Genomic DNA, 22,739 nt, shown 5'->3' on the forward strand with positions numbered 1-22,739 from the left:
AATGCCAATTTCAGGACAAATATCGTTGGATAATAAAAATGGGTTCAATACCTACAAATTAAATCAACCATGATTAAATGACCTTTTTTCAATGTTTATAAAAGGTAGTTTTGAGAAATCTTCCTCCCAGAATGGAAAATGTGCTTCATAAATTTAAGTTGACTTTGAAATGTACTCAAAGACCTGATGTATGTAAATAAAGTCATAATGAAAAGATATTATATTTTGTTTAATGACGGTTACAAAAATCGTTTTGTGTTCTGTGAGTGCAAAAAAGTACCCTTTCTTCCAAAACAATGTGCTTCTTTAAGAAAGTCATATGAAGTCTAATATAATTAAAATATTTTTTGAAAGTAACAATAAATTTAAAGATGATTTACTTACTTACGTACTTAAGGTGGCGCTACAGTCCTGTGTGAACTAGGGCCTCACCCAACAAACTTCTCCATCTAGCTCGGTCCCTAAGTAGATGTCTCCAGTTTCGCGCTCCAAGTTGGGTGAGGTCACCTTCCACTTGTGCGCGCCACCTGATCCGCGGTCTTCCTCTACTGCGCTGTCCTATGGGTGCGGATTCGAAGACTTTCCGGGCCGGAACATTGATTTCCATTCGCTCTACGTGACCCAGCCATCTTATTCGTTGGACTTTTACCCTTCTGGCTAAGTCTACGTCGCTGTACAGCCCGTACAGTTCGTCGTTCCATCTTTTCCTCCACTCCCCTTCGATGCATACGGGACCGTAGATCACACAAAGAACTTTTCTCTCGAAGCGACTCAAGGTGCTTTCATCCGCTTTTGTCATGGTCCATGCTTCTGCACCGTATAGCAGGACGGGGATGATAAGGGTCTTATATAGCAACACTTTGGTCCCTCGAGAGAGGACTTTACAACTCAATTGTTTTTTTATTCTGCGTTTGATCTCAGCGCTGGTGTTGTTTTCTGCGTTTACAGCGGAGCCTACGTAGACGAAGTCCTTGACTACCTCAAAGTTACGTCTGTCGATTGTCGTAAGACGTCGGTGTTGTATGTCCTTTCTAGACGACACCATGTACTTTGTTTTGCCCTCAATAACCGTTAAACCCATTTTTGCCGCCTCTGCCTCAATACTCACAAAAGCCCCATTGACATCACGTTGAGTTCTTTCGATTATGTCAATGCCATCAGCATATGCCAGTAATTGGACAGACTTTTGAAAGATAGTGCCTTTAGTGTTGACGTGTGAGCTCTGCACTATTCTTTCAAGCACGATGTTAAAAAAATAACATGACAGCGCATCACCTTTCTAAAACCTTTTTTGACATCGAAAGGTTCTGTTAAGTTCTTTCCAACCTTTATGGAGCAGCGTGAATTCTCCATGGTCATCCTGCACAAACGGACCGGTTTCGGCAGGGATGCCAAAACTAGACATGGCTCTATACAGCTCGTCCCTGAAGATCCTGTCATATGCGGCCTTGAAATCGATGAAAAGATGGTGGTTGTCGATTTGGTGTTCTTGAGTTTTTTCCTGGATCTGCCGTAATGTGAATATTTGATCAACTGTGGACTTTCCTGGTCTAAAACCACACTGATAAGGACCTATCAGGTTGTTAACGATGGGCTTTAGACGTTCACATATTACGGCAGAGAAGATTTTATAGGCGATGTTAAGAAGACTTATTCCTCTATAGTTGGTGAAGTTTAGAGGGTCTCCTTTTTTCAGGATCGGGCAAACAATAAAACAATAAAGATGATTTAGCAAAGTAAAAATATTTGTCTTTAAGATACAATTTAAATTATTTTGGTATCTCACATATTTTGCCTTATTTCTCATTTGTTATGACTCATGAGTTTTCACTTGGCTCTATATGAAGCTTTGAAAATCCTTGATTGTAATTTGTGTATGGTTTTCAAAAATTCGTTTTAGAGGAAATGATGAGGATTACGAATCTGAACTTCAATTTATTTTATTATATTTTATTTTCTATATTTTTTTTAAATTGACTCAATTTATTCCAAGAACTTGACTACTACTACGAACTCGTTATAAGAACAAGAATAACTTTTATAACGTTTTGAGTTTTTCTGTTCAGAACCGTTTTAGTATAAATGCTTCATCATTCTTTTTAGGTTTTTATGTGGCAGGAAAAGGCTTTTAGCTAGATATTCTGAAAAAAAAAAATAAGTTACTAGAAATTTGTTAAAGGATTATTGAAGTAAGATATTGTAGATTTGAAAATCATCACGAATTTGATTTAAAAAATGCTTCTTCTTTAAATTAGATGACCTCGAAAGCCTTATATATGTATGCGTTTTTTTTTTTTAATTTAAAGAAGGAAATACATCAAAAACCTGATGTGATTAATTTAATTTTGAAGTCGGATTTTAATTAGGTTCATCTATTCCCATCGGAATACTTTAATTTCAATTTCGGGAACAAAAACTTGTCGACCAGTGTAATCAGTTTTGAGGGAATTTTCAATTCAGTTGGAAGCCTAAATGAACGAGGTACTATAAAAAATGTCTCATTTACGTTTTAACTATGATTTCGATTAATAATTTTTATTAGAGTTATAGTACGAATACGACGAATGGGGTGTTGAATTGTAGTTTAATTCAGCCACCCCATTGTTCTTTTATTTTACACAACCACCATTCACTCATTGCAAAAACAAACTATTCTTTTATAAATAATGACATTGGAAGGACGTGTTGTCCAGAAATAAAGTGTCTCGTGGTAAATTTAAATTGTGTTTTATTTACTTGGACCAACATGGGGAACATTAAAAGAGCCAAAACACTCCGACTTAACTGCCTTGGCCACATCGAGTTAATGCATAGCAATGCAATGATTTAACAAAGAAAATCTTTGAATCCCAGTCTCTAGATTCGACGAACCTCCGCTACAGGGTTCAGGCGCTAAGTCTCTACGATTGCAAGTTACCGCAATCAGTGAGGCTGAGTACCTGCATGCGTTGGAAGCCTGATAGGTGAGTAAGTTTGATAGTGAATATTTTAAAATCATCACCAAACATCTTTTATTAGAAATTATTAATATATCATTAAAAACCAAGTTAACATATTCTCAAAAGTTAAAAAATAAAAAAAAGGTACAAAATTGTAATGTGCTTCTATCGTCATCCCTATTTAGTCGTCCATCTCGTAAGCAACCAACAAAACAGCGTTTCATTTGAATTGATACATTTCTTTTAAATACTATAACTAACAATGGGGGATGTGATATTATTTCATCACAGCTTGTTCCATTCTGCTAGTGACAAGTGCTTTTGCAGGTAAAAGGATGATGGAGCCTCGCATTTATTTATATTTATCTTGGTTATAATAAAACTTCGTTTGCCAAATGCAAATATGTATTTTTGTTTTCTTTTTTTTATTACACTTTTCCAGACACAAAATTTTTCATTATTTGTGCGGTTGTGATCCAACTTGCTGTGCTTTATTGTATAGCAAGAACTTATATGCATGGCGGTGTAGGTGTAGTTTACATATGTATGTAACGTTTATTTTATTATAAACAAATTGTATAACTTATATACAAATGTTTGTATTCGTTTATAATATTTAATGTGCTTGTCATCTCTTTTACCAAAAAACTCGAGGGTGTTCAAATTCGAAAAGGTCATAATTATGTATATGCACAATCAGTTTGAGTCTAAATGGCCTTAAAATCTGAAGGCACTATAGTTTTTATAGATATGAGTGCATGTGGTTTAAACAAGATCTGCCTTAGATACTGATAAAGTTTTGTTTTTGAAGTGCTTTGTTTAAAAAACACTTACTTTACGGTTTTACTGAATTTGTGAATATGAACGTTATTTTTGAGTTTCCGTGAAGTTATTTATGTTGCATAACTAAAAACCAAACGCCCCCCACTACCCGCAGCGGGCGTATGACTAATACGTAAGTTAAAACGTTATTTATTGAAGTATATATACATATATTTTTAATTTTTAATATACATGCTTATGTATACAGAGTGTCTTACTGTCCTCACCACATAAGACAACCATGGCTTTTGACGTTATTTTAATTTTAAGCCAAAAAACTTTATGGTAGTTTTCTCGTTTTCGATTCCTTTTGCACGTTATAATGTTTTTGCTTGAAAACAAAAATAAGTTTTATTAAGAAACCAATAAAAACATTAAAATAAAAACTCAAGGATCGTTTAAAGTTAGGGCCAATCTAAAAAGCGTAAAGTCCGTTAAAACATACAGTTGTGTTCATAAAAATAGCAGTGCTCTCTAAATAACTAAAATATTTTATTCATAATAATAGGAAATAAGTATTATAGATTTTTTACCGTTAGCTCTGTCACAGTAAAAACATTTTTTTAAATATATGGCTGTTCATAAAAATAGCAGTGCATGACAAAGTACTAGATCTATTACGTAAGAAGTAAGACAAATTGTAATAAGTTCTATGAAAGTGTAGAAATAATGATAGCTTACAATTAGTTCTTTGTTGCTTAACCATTGTTGTTTATAATGCTTCGCATCTACATGGCATCGAGTTCAGTAAAACCTAAATCCATTCGCCTGGTATTGCGGTCCACAAATCACCCACTTCTTCACACAATTATTTCGAATTCTAGGGTTTTGCTTTATGAACTGCGTTCTTAACACCCTCTCACAAATTTGCGATTGGGTTAAGGTCGGGGGATTGAGCGTTTCACTCCATAACGGATAACTTCTTCTGCGCAAACCATGGTTTTGCCTTTTTTGACGTATGCTTTGGGTCATAGTCTTGTTGGTATACCCGAACCAACGGCATTTCCTCCTCAGCATAGGGTAACATAACCTCCTCGAGATTGTTCACATACTCGGTTGCATCCCGACCCCGTAATATGAAAAGCCATATCATAATTTTTCCTCCACCATGCCTAACTGTTTTTTAAGTGTACAGTGGATGGTAAGCTGCATTTTGGGGTCTTCTCATATTCTCGAAGACCATTGGACCCAAAAAGGATGACTTTGCTTTCATCGCTTTACAGAACATCCCTTTATTTCTTTTTTGCCAATCTTTATGCGCTTTAACAAACTCCATTGTCTTTGCCAAATGCCTTTTTGTCAAGAATATTACCTTGCGTGGACTTCGGACCGGTAGCTTAGCTCTTAAATGACTTCTTCTTATTGTGACAGCGCTAACAGACAGTCGAAGTCCATTTCTTATTTTCCTAGAGCCTGTGAAAGGGTTCTGTTTTCCTAACTGAATAATTTTTCTGTCAGTTCTTTCAGTAGTCATCCTTTTTGGGCTTCGCGTTTTTGGTTTACTTTGCCATTTAAAGGCTTTACTGACCATTTTTACTGAGCAGCCTAGGATGTCTTAAATATTTTGGTAGGTTTTTCCCTCCAAACTCAGTTTTCGAATTTCTTCGGTTCAGTGTCTTGCCCATCCGATTGTTTATTTTTGAGCTAATATTTATTAATTTTTTATGTGCTAGTATGGTACAAATACTTTAATACTTTATATAGTATAATATTTACTTACTTAAAAATATGATGAATTTTTAACACTTTTTAATTATAAAATCAAAAGCATTGCTATTTTTATGAACACTCTATATCCAGAGAGCCTGAAATAATAGGTGTCTCTTATATGAAAATGAAAGACCGTTAGATGCAAGTAACATGTCAATTTTTTTTTGTAAGAATTTCCGTTCTTAAAATAATCGAAAATCTAATAAAATGTGACCAGCACTGCTGTTTTTATGAACACAACTGTACCCCATAGGTTTTCCAGCTTAAAATCACCTTTTTATTAACTTAAATGGTTGTCTTCTGTTGTTAGAGCTGTGAATCACTCTGTACATATTTAATGTTAATATATTAAGGTAAAAAAAAGTTTTCTTCTTAAGTGTGTCACGAGATGTCCGCGGGCAATATATTACACCAGTGAGTTAAATAATGGCTTATCTTTCGTTAATATAGTAGGTAAGTTTCGAAAAACTAGTCGTAAATCATGCAAGTACATTAATAAAACAATATTACCATGCACATTAAATCCAACAAGCTTAAATGGCTTATAGAGCCCAACAATTTATATTATGTTTAGTATTAACGTCCATATTTTGAACAAAGGCAATTAGGAAATGGTACTTGGAGGCCATTTATAGCTATTATTGAAATCGACCCGGAAACATTTTTGAATCGATATTTGATTAGAAATGAAAATTGTATAGTGATCGATCGGAAATCACACAATGAAATTATTTTAGGTAAAAAGGTGCTATTTTATTATTCTTCTCCAAAAATGTATTTTTCTGTTTTCCGGACGGATATTTATTTTCCCGAAGAGCTGATACTTTAAGTTCTAAAGTGAAGCAAATCGTTCCACTGATTTGTGTTCCAATTTCACACAATGCCAATGACAGATTGCTGTCACTAAACATTTTTCGGTGGATTTCAATTAGGAAATTTGTTTCAATAACATATATTTTTAATGATAGTTATGAACGATTTGTCAAAAAATTCCAATGTTTGTTTTCAGTGATAAAAACCAATGATAGCTATAATTGGCACCTTATGACTACCATTTAAATAAAGCAATCAAAACTAAATGATTATACATACACTTTTTTGTATTTTAAAGTTTTTTTTCCAAGTAAATGTCCGTTCCGAATAATTAAAAAATAACCAAAATAATATAGTTATAGGACAAAATATTTATCAAATATATCAACTTTCATTTTTTCACAAATCTATGACCCGCCTTGCACAATTCAAAAAATGTGTTTTCTTATAGCTCCCTCCACCCTATCTCATTGATGGTAATTTTAATTGGCTTTTGATTGATAAGAAACACAAATAAAACGCTTCAGACTGATTTTATCAACTGTAGAGCTTGTAAATAGTTTATTGTATTATTGAAATTTTGTTACATTAAATAACTTCTCATTATGCTTATAACTTAAAGTTCCCTAACGCATCTGTTAACCTGACCGTCTATATGAGTGTTTTCATAAACGTCTGTCTGATCTGCGTTAGACATGTTTAAAAAGTCAGATTTAACATCGAACAAACTCAGATGAATCGGAAAAGATATATTAACAAAAGTTATAAATGACAGCAGTTTTTTTTTACTGCTGAGTATTGTATTTGAAATCTTGATAGAAAAAACGTCAGCGTCAGCCAATATAAGGGACTTCATTTGCAGTCAACTTCATTCTTTGGACGTAAAATTTGACCAAGGCAGTTATTTAGTTTTTGAAGTGTCATCAATTTTAAATTCAGAACTTTGCTTAGCAAATCTCTACTTTAAGTTCATAGTACAAAAAGTTCCAACAAAATTACTGTCTTCAAAACACTCCTTAGGCAAGCTACAAGTCCACCACGATTTTATTTTGTATTGTAAAGAAATATTACTTATGTCTTTTCCAAATTGATAAGGAATCATTTTACAGAAAGCATTTAATAAAGCTGTACAGAAAATAAATAAATCATAGAGTAATAAAGTTCAGCTTTCAGTTGAATGAAAAAACATTATCAACTGTCATTTTAATAGAAGTAGACTTGACTTGATAGTAAGGGAGATTATTCTTGACTAATTTTCCAGTCAACTTTCCATTAAATTTGCCTTAATTGGAAGGTAATTTTTGGCAGCTGGCCAATCAGATATTAGAAACTTGCCTAACTTTCAAGTCCCTTATGTTGTCTGAACCTGCCCATTTCTGATTTTTATCTGACGTTTCAGTGACTACTTCAGCAGGGTTGCATATGTTCTGTAGAATTGATGTGCCCATTAGTGCAACAAAGCCCGATTTAATTATATCGCAGATATTTGACGTTTATAAAAACACCCTATATTCGATTGAACATAAAAAAATACTTAACAATTTCTTAAGAAGATTAATTTGCATAATTTGTTATAATAACAATATTTTGGAAATTTGTTGAAAGATTTCGATAACTGTTGAAGGTTTTGGAAAAATGCAAGCCGTGTGGAAGCTTTCATTCGTTGACAGCAGAAGAAAAATAATAGTGTTATTATATTTATTTTACAAAAATAGTCTCAAAACGGCTCCTCTTTAAATTTTCTATGGCTATGGCCTACGTTTGATTGAGTTGGAGAATAACTGTATTTTAATTTCTAAAAGGTTCTGTAAATAATATATATTGGGGCGTATTCATAGAGAGTTACTAAAGTTGTGATATCTTAATCTATAGTTTTAGGCTAGGCGCGCACATACAACTTTTTCGAAACCAAATAGTTCGATCGTTAGTTGCCTAAACATCGCACACATAAGCAACTCCAAAAGTAATGAACGAAATAAACCAATACACAAACGAAATAGTTTCAAATTTGTCCTACTCTTGTGCTTATGAAAGAAAAGAGTAGATATATTGTTGGAATAAAAAAATATATAAAACATATTTTTTGTTTTTTGAAAGTCAATAAAATTTTCTAGGTATGAATTTTTACAAATTGGCACTGATATGTGCGTTTGAATTAAAAAGAAGGAATAAACTTGCAATAAAAAGGCAATATTGGGTTCACCCGTTGAACTCACAAGGCCTTGTGAAAGGGCAATTTCAAAAAATGTATCTAGACCTCCGATCCATCCCAAATTCTTCAATTACTTCGGAATAAGTGGCAGATGTTTTGATGAACTTCTGTTTTTGATACAGCCTTAAGGCTTATTGGTTAAATAAACAAAGTTCTTATTCAAAGTCAATTTTCTAGTTGTGTTTAGTAAAACCCCAGGTTAAGGTTGTTCTCTACTACAATTATACTTCAAATGACATGTTATATTTGCAAACTTGTTATTTTGCTCTGTCATTTCTCAAATTGAATGTCGAAAAAAGTAAGTAAAAGAAAAGTATTTAATAAAAAATAAAAAAAAAACAACTAACAACATTTTATAATATTTTCTTACTGGTCGCAGCCAGAAAAGCGATTAGCATGCACATCAACATTGTCGAGGATAAGGGAAATGATGTTACGATTATAATAAAAAAAATGATCTTGGCCGCAGGCTATAAAAGTTGCTGTTAAAACCTGGAAATTGTCAGAAACGTGTTATCCTCTTTTACTCCGTAGTGACTGTTTCTATATCCAAACGATATATTTTGTAGAAATCATTGTTGCTTAATATAAATGGATTGTTAATTATATTTTTCTTTTTCTTGGTTCCATATTTTGCAGATCATGACATAACTTAAACTCCTCTAACATATCTATATACATATTCTTCAATTGCAGTATTAATCGACATTTTACTGGACATCAAATTTACTTTTTCAGTTTTCAATTTGCAAAAAAAAATCAAATATAACATTTGGCTGTGATAAAAACTACTTAAACACAGAATTTGCTATGTTTATAGTTAAACCACAGATTTAGCCCTAAACTTAGGTTTAATTTAAATGGCTTAAACTCTTTACTTGCTTAGTAACAAGTTAGTAAGAGTTTAACAAACATCTATGAATATGCCCTATTGTGTTTTGTGGGTTTGTTTTGTACCTTGGTTAAAAAATAAATATTGAAATCTCATATCATAATTTAAAAGGTCCCTTAAATTTTGGCTCATCTACAACTTCAGTAAGCTTTTCTGTCATTAGCAGCTGTCACAAGTCACAACTGTCATTCCTTTGGCTTTGCTTCCAATTTAGCACGTCACTAGTTTTCTATACAAATTTTTCTAGCAAAAAAGTTATCAAATATAATTTATTTATTAGCATAATTATTCAATTTTAATTCGAAGTATGTGCACTCCAATCATAACAAATAATTTCTCTATTAATTCATCCAAAATTGGAAGTTAACTTAAAAAAAGTTCTTAATTTTCTTTGTTTGATTCTTTTGTTGTTTTTTTTTTCTTACATTTGCCAATAGAAATTTTGTTCTCCGCAAGTCCAAGAAAAGGGAAAGAAAATGATGTAAAAAATTGGAAATTGGCTAAAAAAAGAGACATTTACAAGAAATACAAAAAAAAAACAACATTTTGCTGTCGTCATTTTCGGCAAAACTAACAAATGCATCAATAAATTTTTAGTATGGAAAAGTTTCCACTAAAAGGCAATCGAGCAGTCGCTGCTGAGGGAAATAACTATATCACTGCATATCAATCCGTTCTAAAAAAGGTAAGTCAACCCTGTAAGAAGAGATGTAGAGGTACTCTACTCGTAATGGTTTTGGAATGCATTTTATTTACTTGATTGTTAAACGCATCAATTGGCTCGAGTTTATATTTTATTTTCATCTTATTTTTTGTTTTGTTTATTCAACAGTCAGTAATGTGTCTTAAAGATTTCAATTATGCATTTAGACGCAAGTTGAGGGAGAAATAAATAAATAAATACTTCACAAAAACGCCCCATTTTATATTTTAAGTAATCGCAATCTTTTATATATTCGGTATCATGTTACACTCTCGTCACTCTAGAAGCTGCACCTTCACTTCACTTAGTTACACTTTGCGCCTAAGATGGTATTAACAGGTAGAATGCCCCGCAAATCAATCATTATCACATCTCTCTTTTATTTTATTATTTTTTGTGATAAAACAAAATGAAAGGTACCTATAATAAAATAAAAGATATTTATTTTCATGGAATGTAAGGTCATGTGAATATAATGTTTATCCAACGTTTCTCGCTCAATATCTATGTATTTTATTATTTTTAGCAGGTATCATATTTGTAAATATTTATTTTAGGTTCCATTTTAATTTTCAAAAAAACAGCAACTCAAAAAACTGGAAACTTTCAAATTTAAACCTAAGCGTGGTTCCTATATTCTTTTTCTTAAAGTCTAACTTTAACCTTGATTATATTATTATTTTAAGGTCGATTCACTCACTAAAATTAAATTTTTTTTAATTAAAATATTTCCTTTCTGACTCGAGATGATAGTTAATATATAATTAAGGTTAACTTGAATATGAAAAACATTACTTTTAATTATTCTTAATTGGTACAAGGAGCTAAAAACATGACAAATGGTTTTAGTTCCTTGCTCCTTATATTTTATTAAGTTTCAAACATAAGTTTAAATGTGTCCTCTAAAAATTTAGTTTTTAAAGTATTTCCAAATTTCTTACTTCCTTACACCTCAAGGCCTCATCAACTGTAATTATTCATTATTTTTTGTCTATGGTATTCTATGAAGATATACAGGTACGAAATCAGCGTTGGTTTTCTTCTTAGGAATGTTAGGGAATGTAAAAATAATTATTTTTAGCTGTTAGTTGGTTTAGTACAGTTTTCAGTATCAGCAATGCTGTTAGTATCTGAAGAAATGTATATAGTGATCAATGTCGAGAAGGAAAATATCGATATAGCCCTCTAGTGCTAAGATATGTGGAGATGATGGCATTAATAGGACTCACGAATGTTATAAAAAAGCCTACACGTCTTGATCTAAGACGAAATACATCTACTTCGATTGATCACATATACGTAAGTCTAACGAAACAAGAAATTGAAACTGACCTCGCCGATCATTATGCCATACCTTACGCTGCAGTAGTCCTAAATGATAATAGAATGGTCGAAGAAGCCTCAATCGATCACGTTATACAAAACAACTTTTCAACCAACATTAATAGTTAAAAAGGTATTGTGGAAGAATTTGCAGATTGATTTGCAAACCAAGTAGTGAACATTATGGATATGTGCAACATTAAAACATTAAAACACAAACGATGAACCATGAAAACTTACAAGTACAGCAGAGTATTTCAATTGAGGGCAGTAGAGAAGAGATATTTCAAATTCTGAGCAATGTAAACACCAAAAAGAGGAACTGGGGCATATAACATAAGACCAATTGATTTCCAAATGAACGCCGAAATTTTTTGCACCGGTTGTACAAGTCATAATAAATCGCAGCATAATCCAGGATTGTGTACGAAAAACTTATGAAAACGTCGATTATTCTTTCTATTTATAAAATAGGGAAAAAAGCAAAACCGAAAACTATAGACCGATCGCTATCATGTCAGCCGTAAAAAAATGATTGGAGAAAGTAATTGTCAAACGACTCAAAAGAGTACGAAAAAGCTGTTTGGGGAATTTACAAATACACTTCTTGAAGGCCTTAATCGTAATCACCACGTTCTTATCCTGTTCATAGACTTCAGCAAAGCCTTTGACACCCTCAGCCCATAAAAACTTCTTGAAAGCTTGAACAAAATTGGTATCAGAGGTTGTTTATCAGACTGGCTCAAAAGCTATCTTACTGAAAAGTCGATTAAGGTTAAGGTAACATCAACTTTAAGTGAAGAAAAACCTACCGTATATGGCGATCCACAAGGATCAAAACTGGGACCGATTTTGTTCATACTTTATACTAATGAACTACTACGATTGCTTAAAACTAATACAGCATATGCATATGCAGACCACATAGCCATTACAGTTAAACACAAAAGTATGAATTCAGCAATAGAAATACTTCAAAAACATTTTGATAATACGAGTATATCCAAGTGGTCCAATGATCATGAACTGGTTATTAATGCTTCAAAGACAAAATTTATTCACATTCGCTTTTTTTTCAACATGTATCACCGAAACGATCACTGTCCATTGTCAGCCAACAACCAACCAATCGAAATCATGAAAAATGGTATGAACACATTAACACTTTACGCCTTCAACTTAAAAGCACCCTATTTGCCTTGGTTTACCTTAAAAGATTTTCAAACTTCGAAGTACTTAAGCAAGTTTATTATTCGCGGAATCTCGAATTTGATATGGAATCCTGGCCTAGGAAAAGTTTCAAAACACATCTCGATAAGATACTGAATCTCCAACATCGCCTGATTAAACTTCTTATGCACACTTCAAAGTTCTAGATGTAAACGCAATATATCGTATGACTACTTTACAACATTGTATGGATGACCAAAGATTCCTACAGCCAATAAGACATAATCTAAATACTGGAAGAAGAGCACTTGGAATGCTTGAAATCCCCTCTACTTTCAACTTATATAGGAACAGAGTGCTCAGATACATTGTTCCAAAAATAATTAATGAATTACCACAGAATCTGAAAAGTATAAAAAATTTTAAGAAATGAAAGAAAAAAATTAAAAAACACCTGTTAGAATTGTATTTTGTTCTATAAGTCAAATAAGTAATGCTAAATACCTAATAGGTTATGTAGTTTTTTATTCTCAAAATAAAATTTCAATTGCATCATGAATTCAATCACTATGTAAAATAAAATAATAACTTTTGTTTATAACCGCCTGCAGATAAGAACTTTGCTTTGTGGGTAAACTATTATAAATCTTTAATATTTGTGAAAATAAAGAAACATTTGAATTGAATTGAATTGAATATTAAAATAAATATAAAAACGGAGTTCGGATCCGCGCCAAAGACATAAATCAGCTTCAGAAATTAACTCTAAAACTTATTTTCAAATCAATGAATGCCGAACCTTAAAAGCCTTTCAAAACCTTATTAAGAGTCAATGGAGGACTAATAAGTAATTTTTGAGAATTTTTAAAAACTTAAGACTTACTGATAATTTTTATTAAGAACTATTTTGTGTTTTTCCCTTATGCTTAAAAGCCCCATTTTGTCTCTGACATTACTCGCATATATGAATAGTTGAGAGTTGTAAGACGCTAGAACCTGGTTATTTATTTATTTATGTAAAAGAAAAAGTTGATAAAATAACTTCCAAAATAAAAAAACATAGGTACACACATGTATTTGAGAATAGAAGCGCATATATTGTTTAAAGTCAAGGCTTATTCTTTTCTTTTCTGCTTTTAAAAATGATTTATAACAAGAAGTTGGTTTTTTCACCTTTCATCACTGTGAATGGTTAAAAATTATATTTTTTTGATTTCTTTTACTCTCCTGTGGTTGCCAAAAACAATCGTACATTTGAAGCCGTAAAGCATTCTATCGACATCAAATATAACCTTGAAATCCAATAAAGCTAACTGCTAGCCTTGAGTTTTTTTATTTTTATCGAAAAAGAGATCGCCTTTAGTCAGCCTTGGACTTTTGATATCGCTGGAATGGCCCCTGCCATTCATAAGTTTTATTGAAATTCAAATGTTTTCTTATTTTGCAGCAAAATTCTACATTCACATGATAATTGATTAAAATTTATTTCTTTTCTTGTTGTCATTTTTGTCGCTGTTTGTTGGAGAAAAATAAATTAGTTTGAATTTTTCCAGTCGCTGAGTTATTCAATGTTTTATTTTTAATTAATGTAAAACAATTTACATCATCATTCATTCAACACCAAATCGCCTTAAATCTTCCTTATTTAGGTTTAATTTTAAACAATTTTTCCCACGAAGCAAAACAACAACCAGAACAACAAAAACAAAACACGCTTTAAATGTTATTAACCCAAGGATCGGGTGGGTACTCGTACTCGTATGTAGAAACGAAGTTACAACCCAATAAATATTTATTTATGTTTTTTTTTTGTTTGAAACTGATTCAAAACTTCTTTGAATATTATTTCATATATCAACAACAATTTTAGTATCGCCAATTTGGCAAGTCGCTAATACATCAAATAAATTTCCAGTCAAACGGTCATAATATAGAGTCGAGTATTCAACAGCAGCATCCTCTGGCTGCTACGACAACAACATCACTAACTGCTGCTGCCGTCGCAGATGATGATGAAATGATTGATATCACACCACGCACAAGTCCAATTGAAGCTAACTCAAATACGAATTTAAATAACGCCGCTAGCAGAAATACAGAAATGGATCGATCCCATGTGCCAACTCACAGTGCTTTTGGAAGTGATTACAACGACCCAGATGGTAAGTAGAATTATAATTTTATTTTGAATAAAATAATGTCACATTTTTTGTTTCTAAGAAATAAAGGCAAATTTTTATGATTTAATTAATTTCTTAAAGTAAGATCTCAAAACAGGTTTAAGTGTTAATATGCTAAAAGACAATACAATTTGCAATTACACTTATGTTAGTTTAGAAAACAGGTTATGTATGGAAAAGTATACATCATTAGTTCGTTAATGATAATCGTAATTGATTTATAATAAGTATTATCAAAATAAATGACATCAACTGTGTTACGTTTGAATGAATAGAATTAACTGTTTTACTCTATAGCTATGATCTTATCTCTTCAATAAATACAAAGTGCCATTTTTCTTTGCATTTGATGTAAAAACGATTGAAGTTAGTTTTGTTCGAAACGAAAACAAAGAGTTCACATGTGCATTTTTATTGATAATGTTTTACTAATCAATTTTTTAAAGAAAGTACCTTAAAATATTCAGCCTTATTCTGAGATTCGAATGAATAGCCCATTCGATAGAATAGATCTATTCATTCGAATGAACTTTATGTATTTTCACATTCGAACGAAAGATATTCATTGTAGAATGTGTTCACAAAGTTAACTTAAATGAATATTATTTTCGAAATCAGCTGCTTGTAATTTACTGACATTTCGATTGTATGTAGTATGACCTACCTGATTCTTTTGCAGACTATTTAATTTTTTTTTAAATGATCGGAAAATTAATCCTACATATTCCAAAAGCATAAAGCGGAATAATGTTTTGGTGAAAGCTGGGATGAGTTGATTATTTTGAAATGCATTAACGAAAACATGAATTTATTTTTTTTGAACCTTAATACAATTGTATTGACATAAAAAAGAATAAAATTAACTATAAAACATTATCCTAGTGAAATACTAGAGTTTGATTTGAGTCATTTTTATTGAATTTTAATGTTGAATCAAAGATTTTTAATTGTTCAAAGAATTGTTGGTGTTCAAAGAAAACCAAATTGAAAAGAAATATTTTAGCAGCAAAATGGCAATTATTTTATTTATTAGCAGTGAATGTGCAGTGCAGTGTTTTTTTTTGAGTCATAGACCTATAAAATGAAATAAGACAAAGATACCAATGTTAATAAATTGGGTGGCGCAACAGTCAGAACTAGGGCCTACTGACTTACAACTCTCAACCATTCCTGTGTGCAAGTACTGTTATCAGAAATGGAGACATCTACAGTTTTAAGTCGAATCGGAACGGCTAGTTTGAGAAAGCACTTTTCATGACAAGAATTACTCTTGGAAAATTTGTCAATTCCTCGCAAGAGGCAGTACCTGTGAAATGGAATAAGCAGGGATCGAACCCAAGACCTCTGACATGGCAGTCTATAGCAATAAAAAATTGCTTGATATGCACTTTGGTTGACGACTTTTATTAATCTGATGTAGAAATGATTTGCATAAAAGTTAAAACTGTGACTGGACTGCTATAAGTTATCACCTCCAAGCTCTCCTAACAACGTTTATGAAAACTTAACAAAAACTTACTGACAGGTATCCAAACTGCATGCATAGCCATGACTCTGAAAAAATTTAAAATATGTTTGCAAATTTTTTTAAAGATGCTTTCGAAGTAGCGAACTCCTGTCAAACGCCTGAGTCATTGGCCCTCTCACAAAATTGTCCTCATTTGAATTCAATTAGTCTTTGGATATCTGAAGATGAAATCGTTCCCAAAGCTTCAGAACTTGACGTTTGTTATAGCCCTTGTCCAGATGGTGTACCTTCTTATATTTAAAAAAATGTGCATCCCATTTATCTTCATATTCGTTTTAATGAATCGCTCAAATCTTCAATTTTTTCTGAAATTTGGAAAAGTTCGTACATAACACCGATACATAAAAAGGGTAGTAAAAATGAAATAAAAAATTATCGTCCCATTGCAAAACTGTCCGTCATCCCTAAGTTATTTGAGTCCATTATTTGTAAAGTCATATTGTAAGTCTGTAATTTGTAACAGTTAACATGGTTTTGTTCAACTACTAATCCCTCATTTCAGTTCTTTTTGTTTAGATTCGTTTGAAAAACGGAAACAAGTTGACTGTGTCTTCACAGACTTCAGTAAGGCCGTTGATAAATTATGCCATAAAACATTAACTTCCAAATTTAAATATCAAGACTTTAACGATAAATTTGTTAGTTGGGTTTCGTCGTACTTATATAATAGATCATACAGCGTAGTTTTTGGGAATGAGCGATCATCATATTTTTATACCAACTCTGGCGTACCACAAGGTAGCCACTCAGAACATTTACTGTTTATTTTGTACGTTAACGAATTATCTTCTATTATAAAACACTCATCTTTCTAAACACAGAAAGTACATTCAGCTGTGCTTTATTATAAAATTAATCAATATGTCAGTCATATCACCATCAATTTTGGAACAATTAAACTTTATTTGTAGCCGTTCAAGTATTAGAAGACAAGTTCCTTCACTTTTTTTCAATACCTCAGTTTAGATTAAAGCTTTATAAATATATTAATCTAAGAATAAATGTAATATTAGTCTTAAGTTTTAACTTTAGTTTGTTTAACGAATTCAATAAATAAACTAGCTATTAATGCACGGGTACTACAAAGGATTTATTCGAAAAATAATCATTTTAAATGAATTTGATTTCTGGCATATGACCGCCACAGCTGGCTCGTGCGTAGTCTAAACTGGAAGTGTAATTTTTTTCGAACTTTTGTGTCCGAACATCGGCAATAAAGCGGTGAATGTTGTCCTCTAAATAGTCACTCTCTCCGGAAAATAGTCAAGTGTCCTTGAATCGCACGATCTTGAAGACCAATTCACGGCACTGTAACGTCAAGCTATGTAAAGTTTTTACATTAACTTAGTTTAAGCTTGGTTTCCTTCTAAAAATCAAATTGTGGCACGTTTGATGAATAAAAACGTCAGTAATCAGCTCTATAGCTTTCCACATCCACTGTAACGTTTTGGTTTGGCGTTGGTTTTAGGGAAGTATAGGCCAACACTGCTTAGAGTTATATACTAAAAAAAAGTAAAGAACCGACCTCAGATTTCAATCATAAAGAAGTCAAAAAATAATGCTTTGAATATTTGATTCAAAACTTTCTACTTTTTTATATATTTTCAACCTTGAATTTTAAAACATAAATAAATAATTGTATTTTTCAGGGGCAATATCATTCTATGGTTCCCAAGGTAAGCAATATTGTTTATTTTTTTCTTTGTTGCAAAATTTACCTAATTATTATTTATATTAGAACCCCATGAAGATATACCTGGCATAGGACAATATGATGATTTTCATACAATAGACTGGCAGCGAGATATTGCTAGAGATCGCATGCGACATAGGTACATAGTTAAGAAGCGACAGGATTCTCTTTGGGATTTGATTAAAGTAAAATCGCAATTACTTAGAAAATTACAATTTATTCTAATATTTGTGTATTTTTTTCTTTTTTTTTCTTAAAATAGGGCGCTCATGATGCTTGGTCAGGTTGGTTGTGTGTTCTACTTGTGGGAATCGCTGCAGGAATGGTTGCCGGTATGGTGGATATCGGAGCAAGTTGGATGTCTGACCTGAAACATGGAATATGTCCTATAGCATTCTGGTTTAATCGAGAACAGTGCTGTTGGCCCTCTAAGGAAAGTGTCTTTGAGGACGGAAATTGCACAACGGTTAATATACTTTTTCATAAAATCAGTTCTACTTTCTATGTTAATTTGAACACATTTTTAGTGGAAAACATGGCCTGAAGTATTCGGGCAATCGAGAAATGGAGCAGGATCTTACATCGTTTCGTACCTGCTCTACATACTGTGGGCACTTTTGTTTGCGTCTCTGAGTGCATCGCTTGTCAGAATGTTCGCTCCCTATGCATGTGGTTCGGGTATACCTGAAATAAAGACCATCCTCTCGGGCTTCATAATTCGCGGTTATCTGGGGAAATGGACTTTGCTTATAAAATCAGTTGGTCTAATGCTTTCCGTATCGGCTGGGCTTACTTTGGGCAAGGAAGGCCCAATGGTTCATATCGCCAGTTGCATAGGAAATATATTCTCTCATCTTTTTCCCAAATATGGACGCAATGAAGCTAAGAAGCGTGAAATACTCTCGGCAGCTTCTGCAGCTGGTGTTTCGGTTGCCTTTGTTGCGCCGATCGGGGGAGTGCTTTTCAGTTTGGAAGAAGTTTCATATTATTTCCCATTGAAAACACTTTGGCGTTCGTTCTTTTGTGCCCTGATAGCAGCTTTTGTTTTGCGTTCAATTACACCATTTGGCAATGAACATTCGGTGTTGTTTTTCGTTGAATACAATAAACCTTGGATATTCTTTGAACTTATTCCATTTGTGTTACTTGGAGTTTTAGGGGTAAATTTGATCATTGTTTTATAAGTTTTCTCTTTAACATATTTGATCTATATTATTTAGGGAATAACTGGAACAGTATTCATCAAAGCTAACCTATGGTGGTGCAGGTACAGGAAATTCAGTAAATTGGGTCAATATCCAGTGATGGAAGTTTTGGTTGTTACGTTAGTTACTGGAATTATATGTTATCCGAATCCATACACTAGGATGAACATGAATGAGTTGATTTATTTACTATTTAGTCAATGTGGAGCTAATGATAGTACTCCTTTGTGGTAAGTTAAGAAAAATTTAAATTTATGTCTGAAAGAAAGAAAGAAAATATTTTGCTTTACAGTGACTACACACGCCACAACATAACAAGTGGGCTAGCAGCAGCAATAGAAGTTGCAGAACCTGGTCCAGGTGTTTATAAGGCCATTTGGCTTCTCATATTGGCCTTTTTCCTTAAACTAGCTCTGACAGTTTTTACCTTTGGTATGAAGGTTCCTTGTGGTTTGTTTATTCCTTCGTTATTGCTCGGAGCGATCATGGGACGAATTGTTGGCATAGGTTAAATTATTTATTTCTATGTTATAGATTTTTTAACTAATGATTTTTTATTAAAGGTGTCGAACAATTGGCCTATAACTATCCAACACTGTGGTTCTTTATGGGTGAATGTGCCACTGGAAATAACCTGATAACCCCAGGTTTATATGCAATGGTAGGAGCAGCAGCTGTCTTAGGAGGAGTTACACGAATGACGGTTTCACTAGTAGTTATTATGTTTGAGTTGACCGGAGGAGTGGGTTATATTGTACCATTAATGGCTGCCGCTATGGCATCAAAATGGGTTGGAGATGCTCTTGGAAGACAAGTAAACACAAGAAAGACTTGTTGTTTTGTTGAATTCTACAAATATTTTATTTTTTATTTAAGGGTATTTATGATGCGCACATTGCTCTGAACGGTTATCCATTTTTGGATAGTAAAGATGAGTTCGCCCATACAACGTTAGCAGCTGATGTTATGCAGCCAAAGTCAGTTTATTAAATGAACTATATATTAACTGTCTTTAAAACTAATTTGATAATGTTTTTCTGTGTTTTGTAGGAGAAATGAAACTCTATCGGTAATAACACAGGACTCAATGACAGTCGATGATATTGAATCACTCCTAAAAGAAACCGAACATAATGGTTATCCAGTTGTGGTATCAAAGGAGAATCAATATTTAGTTGGATTTGTTCTACGCAGGGACTTAAATTTGGCAATCGGTAAAATTTGTGTTAATTCCCTTTTAACTGTCTTTTATAATTTTAATTTGAACTTATTAGGAAATGCTAAAAGACTTATTGAGGGTATAAACAGTGCCTCAATAGTGCTATTTACATCAGCAACACCTGTGCAGAACTTAGGCCCACCACCATTAAAACTTAAGAAAATTCTTGATATGGCACCTATCACAGTGACCGATCAAACTCCAATGGAAACTGTTGTGGATATGTTCCGAAAGCTTGGCCTCCGGCAAACACTTGTCACGCATAATGGGTAAGCTGATTTATATACATACATTGAAAATATTTTCTTTAATATTTATTTTGTTTTATAGTCGTTTACTTGGCGTTATAACCAAAAAGGATGTCCTTCGGCACGTTAAACAAATGGATAATGAAGATCCTAACACAGTCTTATTCAACTAAGACTACATTTGCTGTCAATATAGTTTCCATGTAAGCAGCAAGTAAAATGGTCTTTTGTTTGATTAAGAAAATGTTATAATTTATTTACTCAATATCATGCAAAACAAAAAATAACCATTATTTTTTATTAGTTTAAAAAAATTATATAGCAAATTGTGTTTATATACAAATATAAGTATATTTATATATTTTTTTATTATTTAATATTAATTTAAATCGTAATCTACACTTGAAAATTGTAAAATAGACAACTTTAAATTTTCTGTATATCCTCAAATATTTTGTTGTTAATTTTGTTACATCTATTTTTTACAAGAGTTGATGGGGCTTGCTATAGATATATATAATCACATATACAAATTCTTGATCAATTATTCGTATCTCATTATTATTGTCGCTTTAAAGAACAAATTTATTATCTATATCTTCTTTTTTTTTAACTTACAAAGAAATTTTATTCGCCCACTTCTCTGACTGTGATTTTATTATGTAAACATTTGCAAATTACAATAAAAAGAAAAGTATAAATATTTAGAAGCTACTTTAAAATTGTTTGGTTTCACTTTAGCATGCTTTTGATTTTCTTGTGCCCCAAAATAAAAATTCAGATTATCTGTGAAAATAAAAAACAAACTTAATAAAAAGAAAATTAAATTATAGACTAAATGATAATCATAGTAATTTATATAAAAATAAATGTAAATAGTAAAGCATGAAATATATACCAATGATCAAAAGAAAAAAAGGATTTTCTTCAAAACGATCAAGTAATTTGAAAGTCTTTTATATTATTGTTTTTCAAGAGATTCAAAACGTTCAACAAATAGTTTCGAAAGATCTATTGGATCCACATCAAAAGACAAAAAAGAATATGGCAATACTTTTTTCGAAGTTGGTATTTGCTGACAGTTGTCACTTGATTTATGCTCCGTTTAGTCTGCCATTTACAAAACGTGCAAATTTATTACCAAAATATTGGTTCAGTTTGCGCGGCCCATCAATTTATTGAAGGAAATCTTTTGACGAGTTACATATCTTGCGTCTTGTGCGCGAGCGATTTAACACCGCTGGACTATTTTTGTTTGGCTATGTAAAGTCGCTTATAAGTACGAGAAGATTGACGTTTTGGAAGAGAATATTCGGCGCGTTATTGCTGACATACGGCTCCGAATGCTCCGAGCCAACAGCAGCTGCCACTCGCAATCATTTTTGAAACATAGTGGAAAACTCTTATCTTCTAAAATTTCTAAGGGGTTTTATCAGTCGGATTGACAGAGCATTAAATATAAACAAAATTCACTATTAATTCTTACCCAAAAATTTAAGTAGTTTTGTATTTCTTTTCTTCCTGTTTACCCTGAGGCTCCACAAGAGTAAAATCCAATCCAACTTCTCTTCCATAATCTCATCCGCAATCCAGTGTTTTTTTTTTGACTGAGCATATTATGTCTTTCCATGAGAAACCTCAAATGTCACATTTGACACAACGGTTGATCTGTTGTTTACTTTTTTTGATTTACCTTTTATGTCGGTGATTGTTGTTTTTTTTACAACATTAAATTTAAAACAAATTATATAAAAAAATGCCTTTGAGTAAACAAAATGTAGCCCTTTAACGCTTTAATTACAACAGCTAACTGTTCAAGATACAAGAAAACACAGGTTTTGGGTGATTCCATTTCTCGAAGTAAGGGAACTTCATGATTTGAAGGCGCACCTTCTCAAGGACTTATTATGGGGGGACGGTGCAGACTAAACGACAGCTATCTGAAATTAATATGTATTAAACAACAACAATATAGGAAATCAAATATATATTTACTTTTCTTTAATTAATTCTACTCACTTAATATAAAAAATAAATAAAGGTATGACCGCACAAGACGACAATTTAAACGAAATGAAATTT

The 22,739-nt window shown here is 32.3% G+C and overlaps 1 protein-coding gene across 2 annotated transcripts; it reads left to right on the forward strand.

The window, feature by feature from the left end:
• The first annotated feature begins 9,556 nt into the window (after window positions 1-9,556).
• On the forward strand, window positions 9,557-21,601 carry LOC129945317 (H(+)/Cl(-) exchange transporter 5). 2 transcript variants are annotated; one of them, XM_056054973.1, is made up of 14 exons: window positions 9,557-9,693; window positions 9,826-10,073; window positions 14,455-14,746; window positions 17,942-17,968; window positions 18,031-18,170; window positions 18,248-18,451; window positions 18,513-19,145; window positions 19,206-19,420; window positions 19,483-19,697; window positions 19,754-20,004; window positions 20,067-20,167; window positions 20,241-20,404; window positions 20,465-20,678; window positions 20,740-21,601. In XM_056054973.1, exons 2-14 carry the CDS (start codon window positions 9,987-9,989, stop codon window positions 20,828-20,830), a joined length of 2,634 nt encoding a protein of 877 aa, XP_055910948.1. In that variant the 5' UTR covers window positions 9,557-9,693; window positions 9,826-9,986; the 3' UTR covers window positions 20,831-21,601. The 2 variants fall into 2 exon arrangements, with proteins under 2 accessions (XP_055910948.1, XP_055910949.1); XM_056054974.1 differs by having other exon boundaries at window positions 14,500-14,746.
• The last annotated feature ends 1,138 nt before the right edge of the window (window positions 21,602-22,739 follow it).

Source organism: Eupeodes corollae, chromosome 2 (genome assembly GCF_945859685.1).
Source record: "Eupeodes corollae chromosome 2, idEupCoro1.1, whole genome shotgun sequence".
NCBI classification, from domain to species: Eukaryota; Metazoa; Arthropoda; class Insecta; order Diptera; family Syrphidae; genus Eupeodes; species Eupeodes corollae.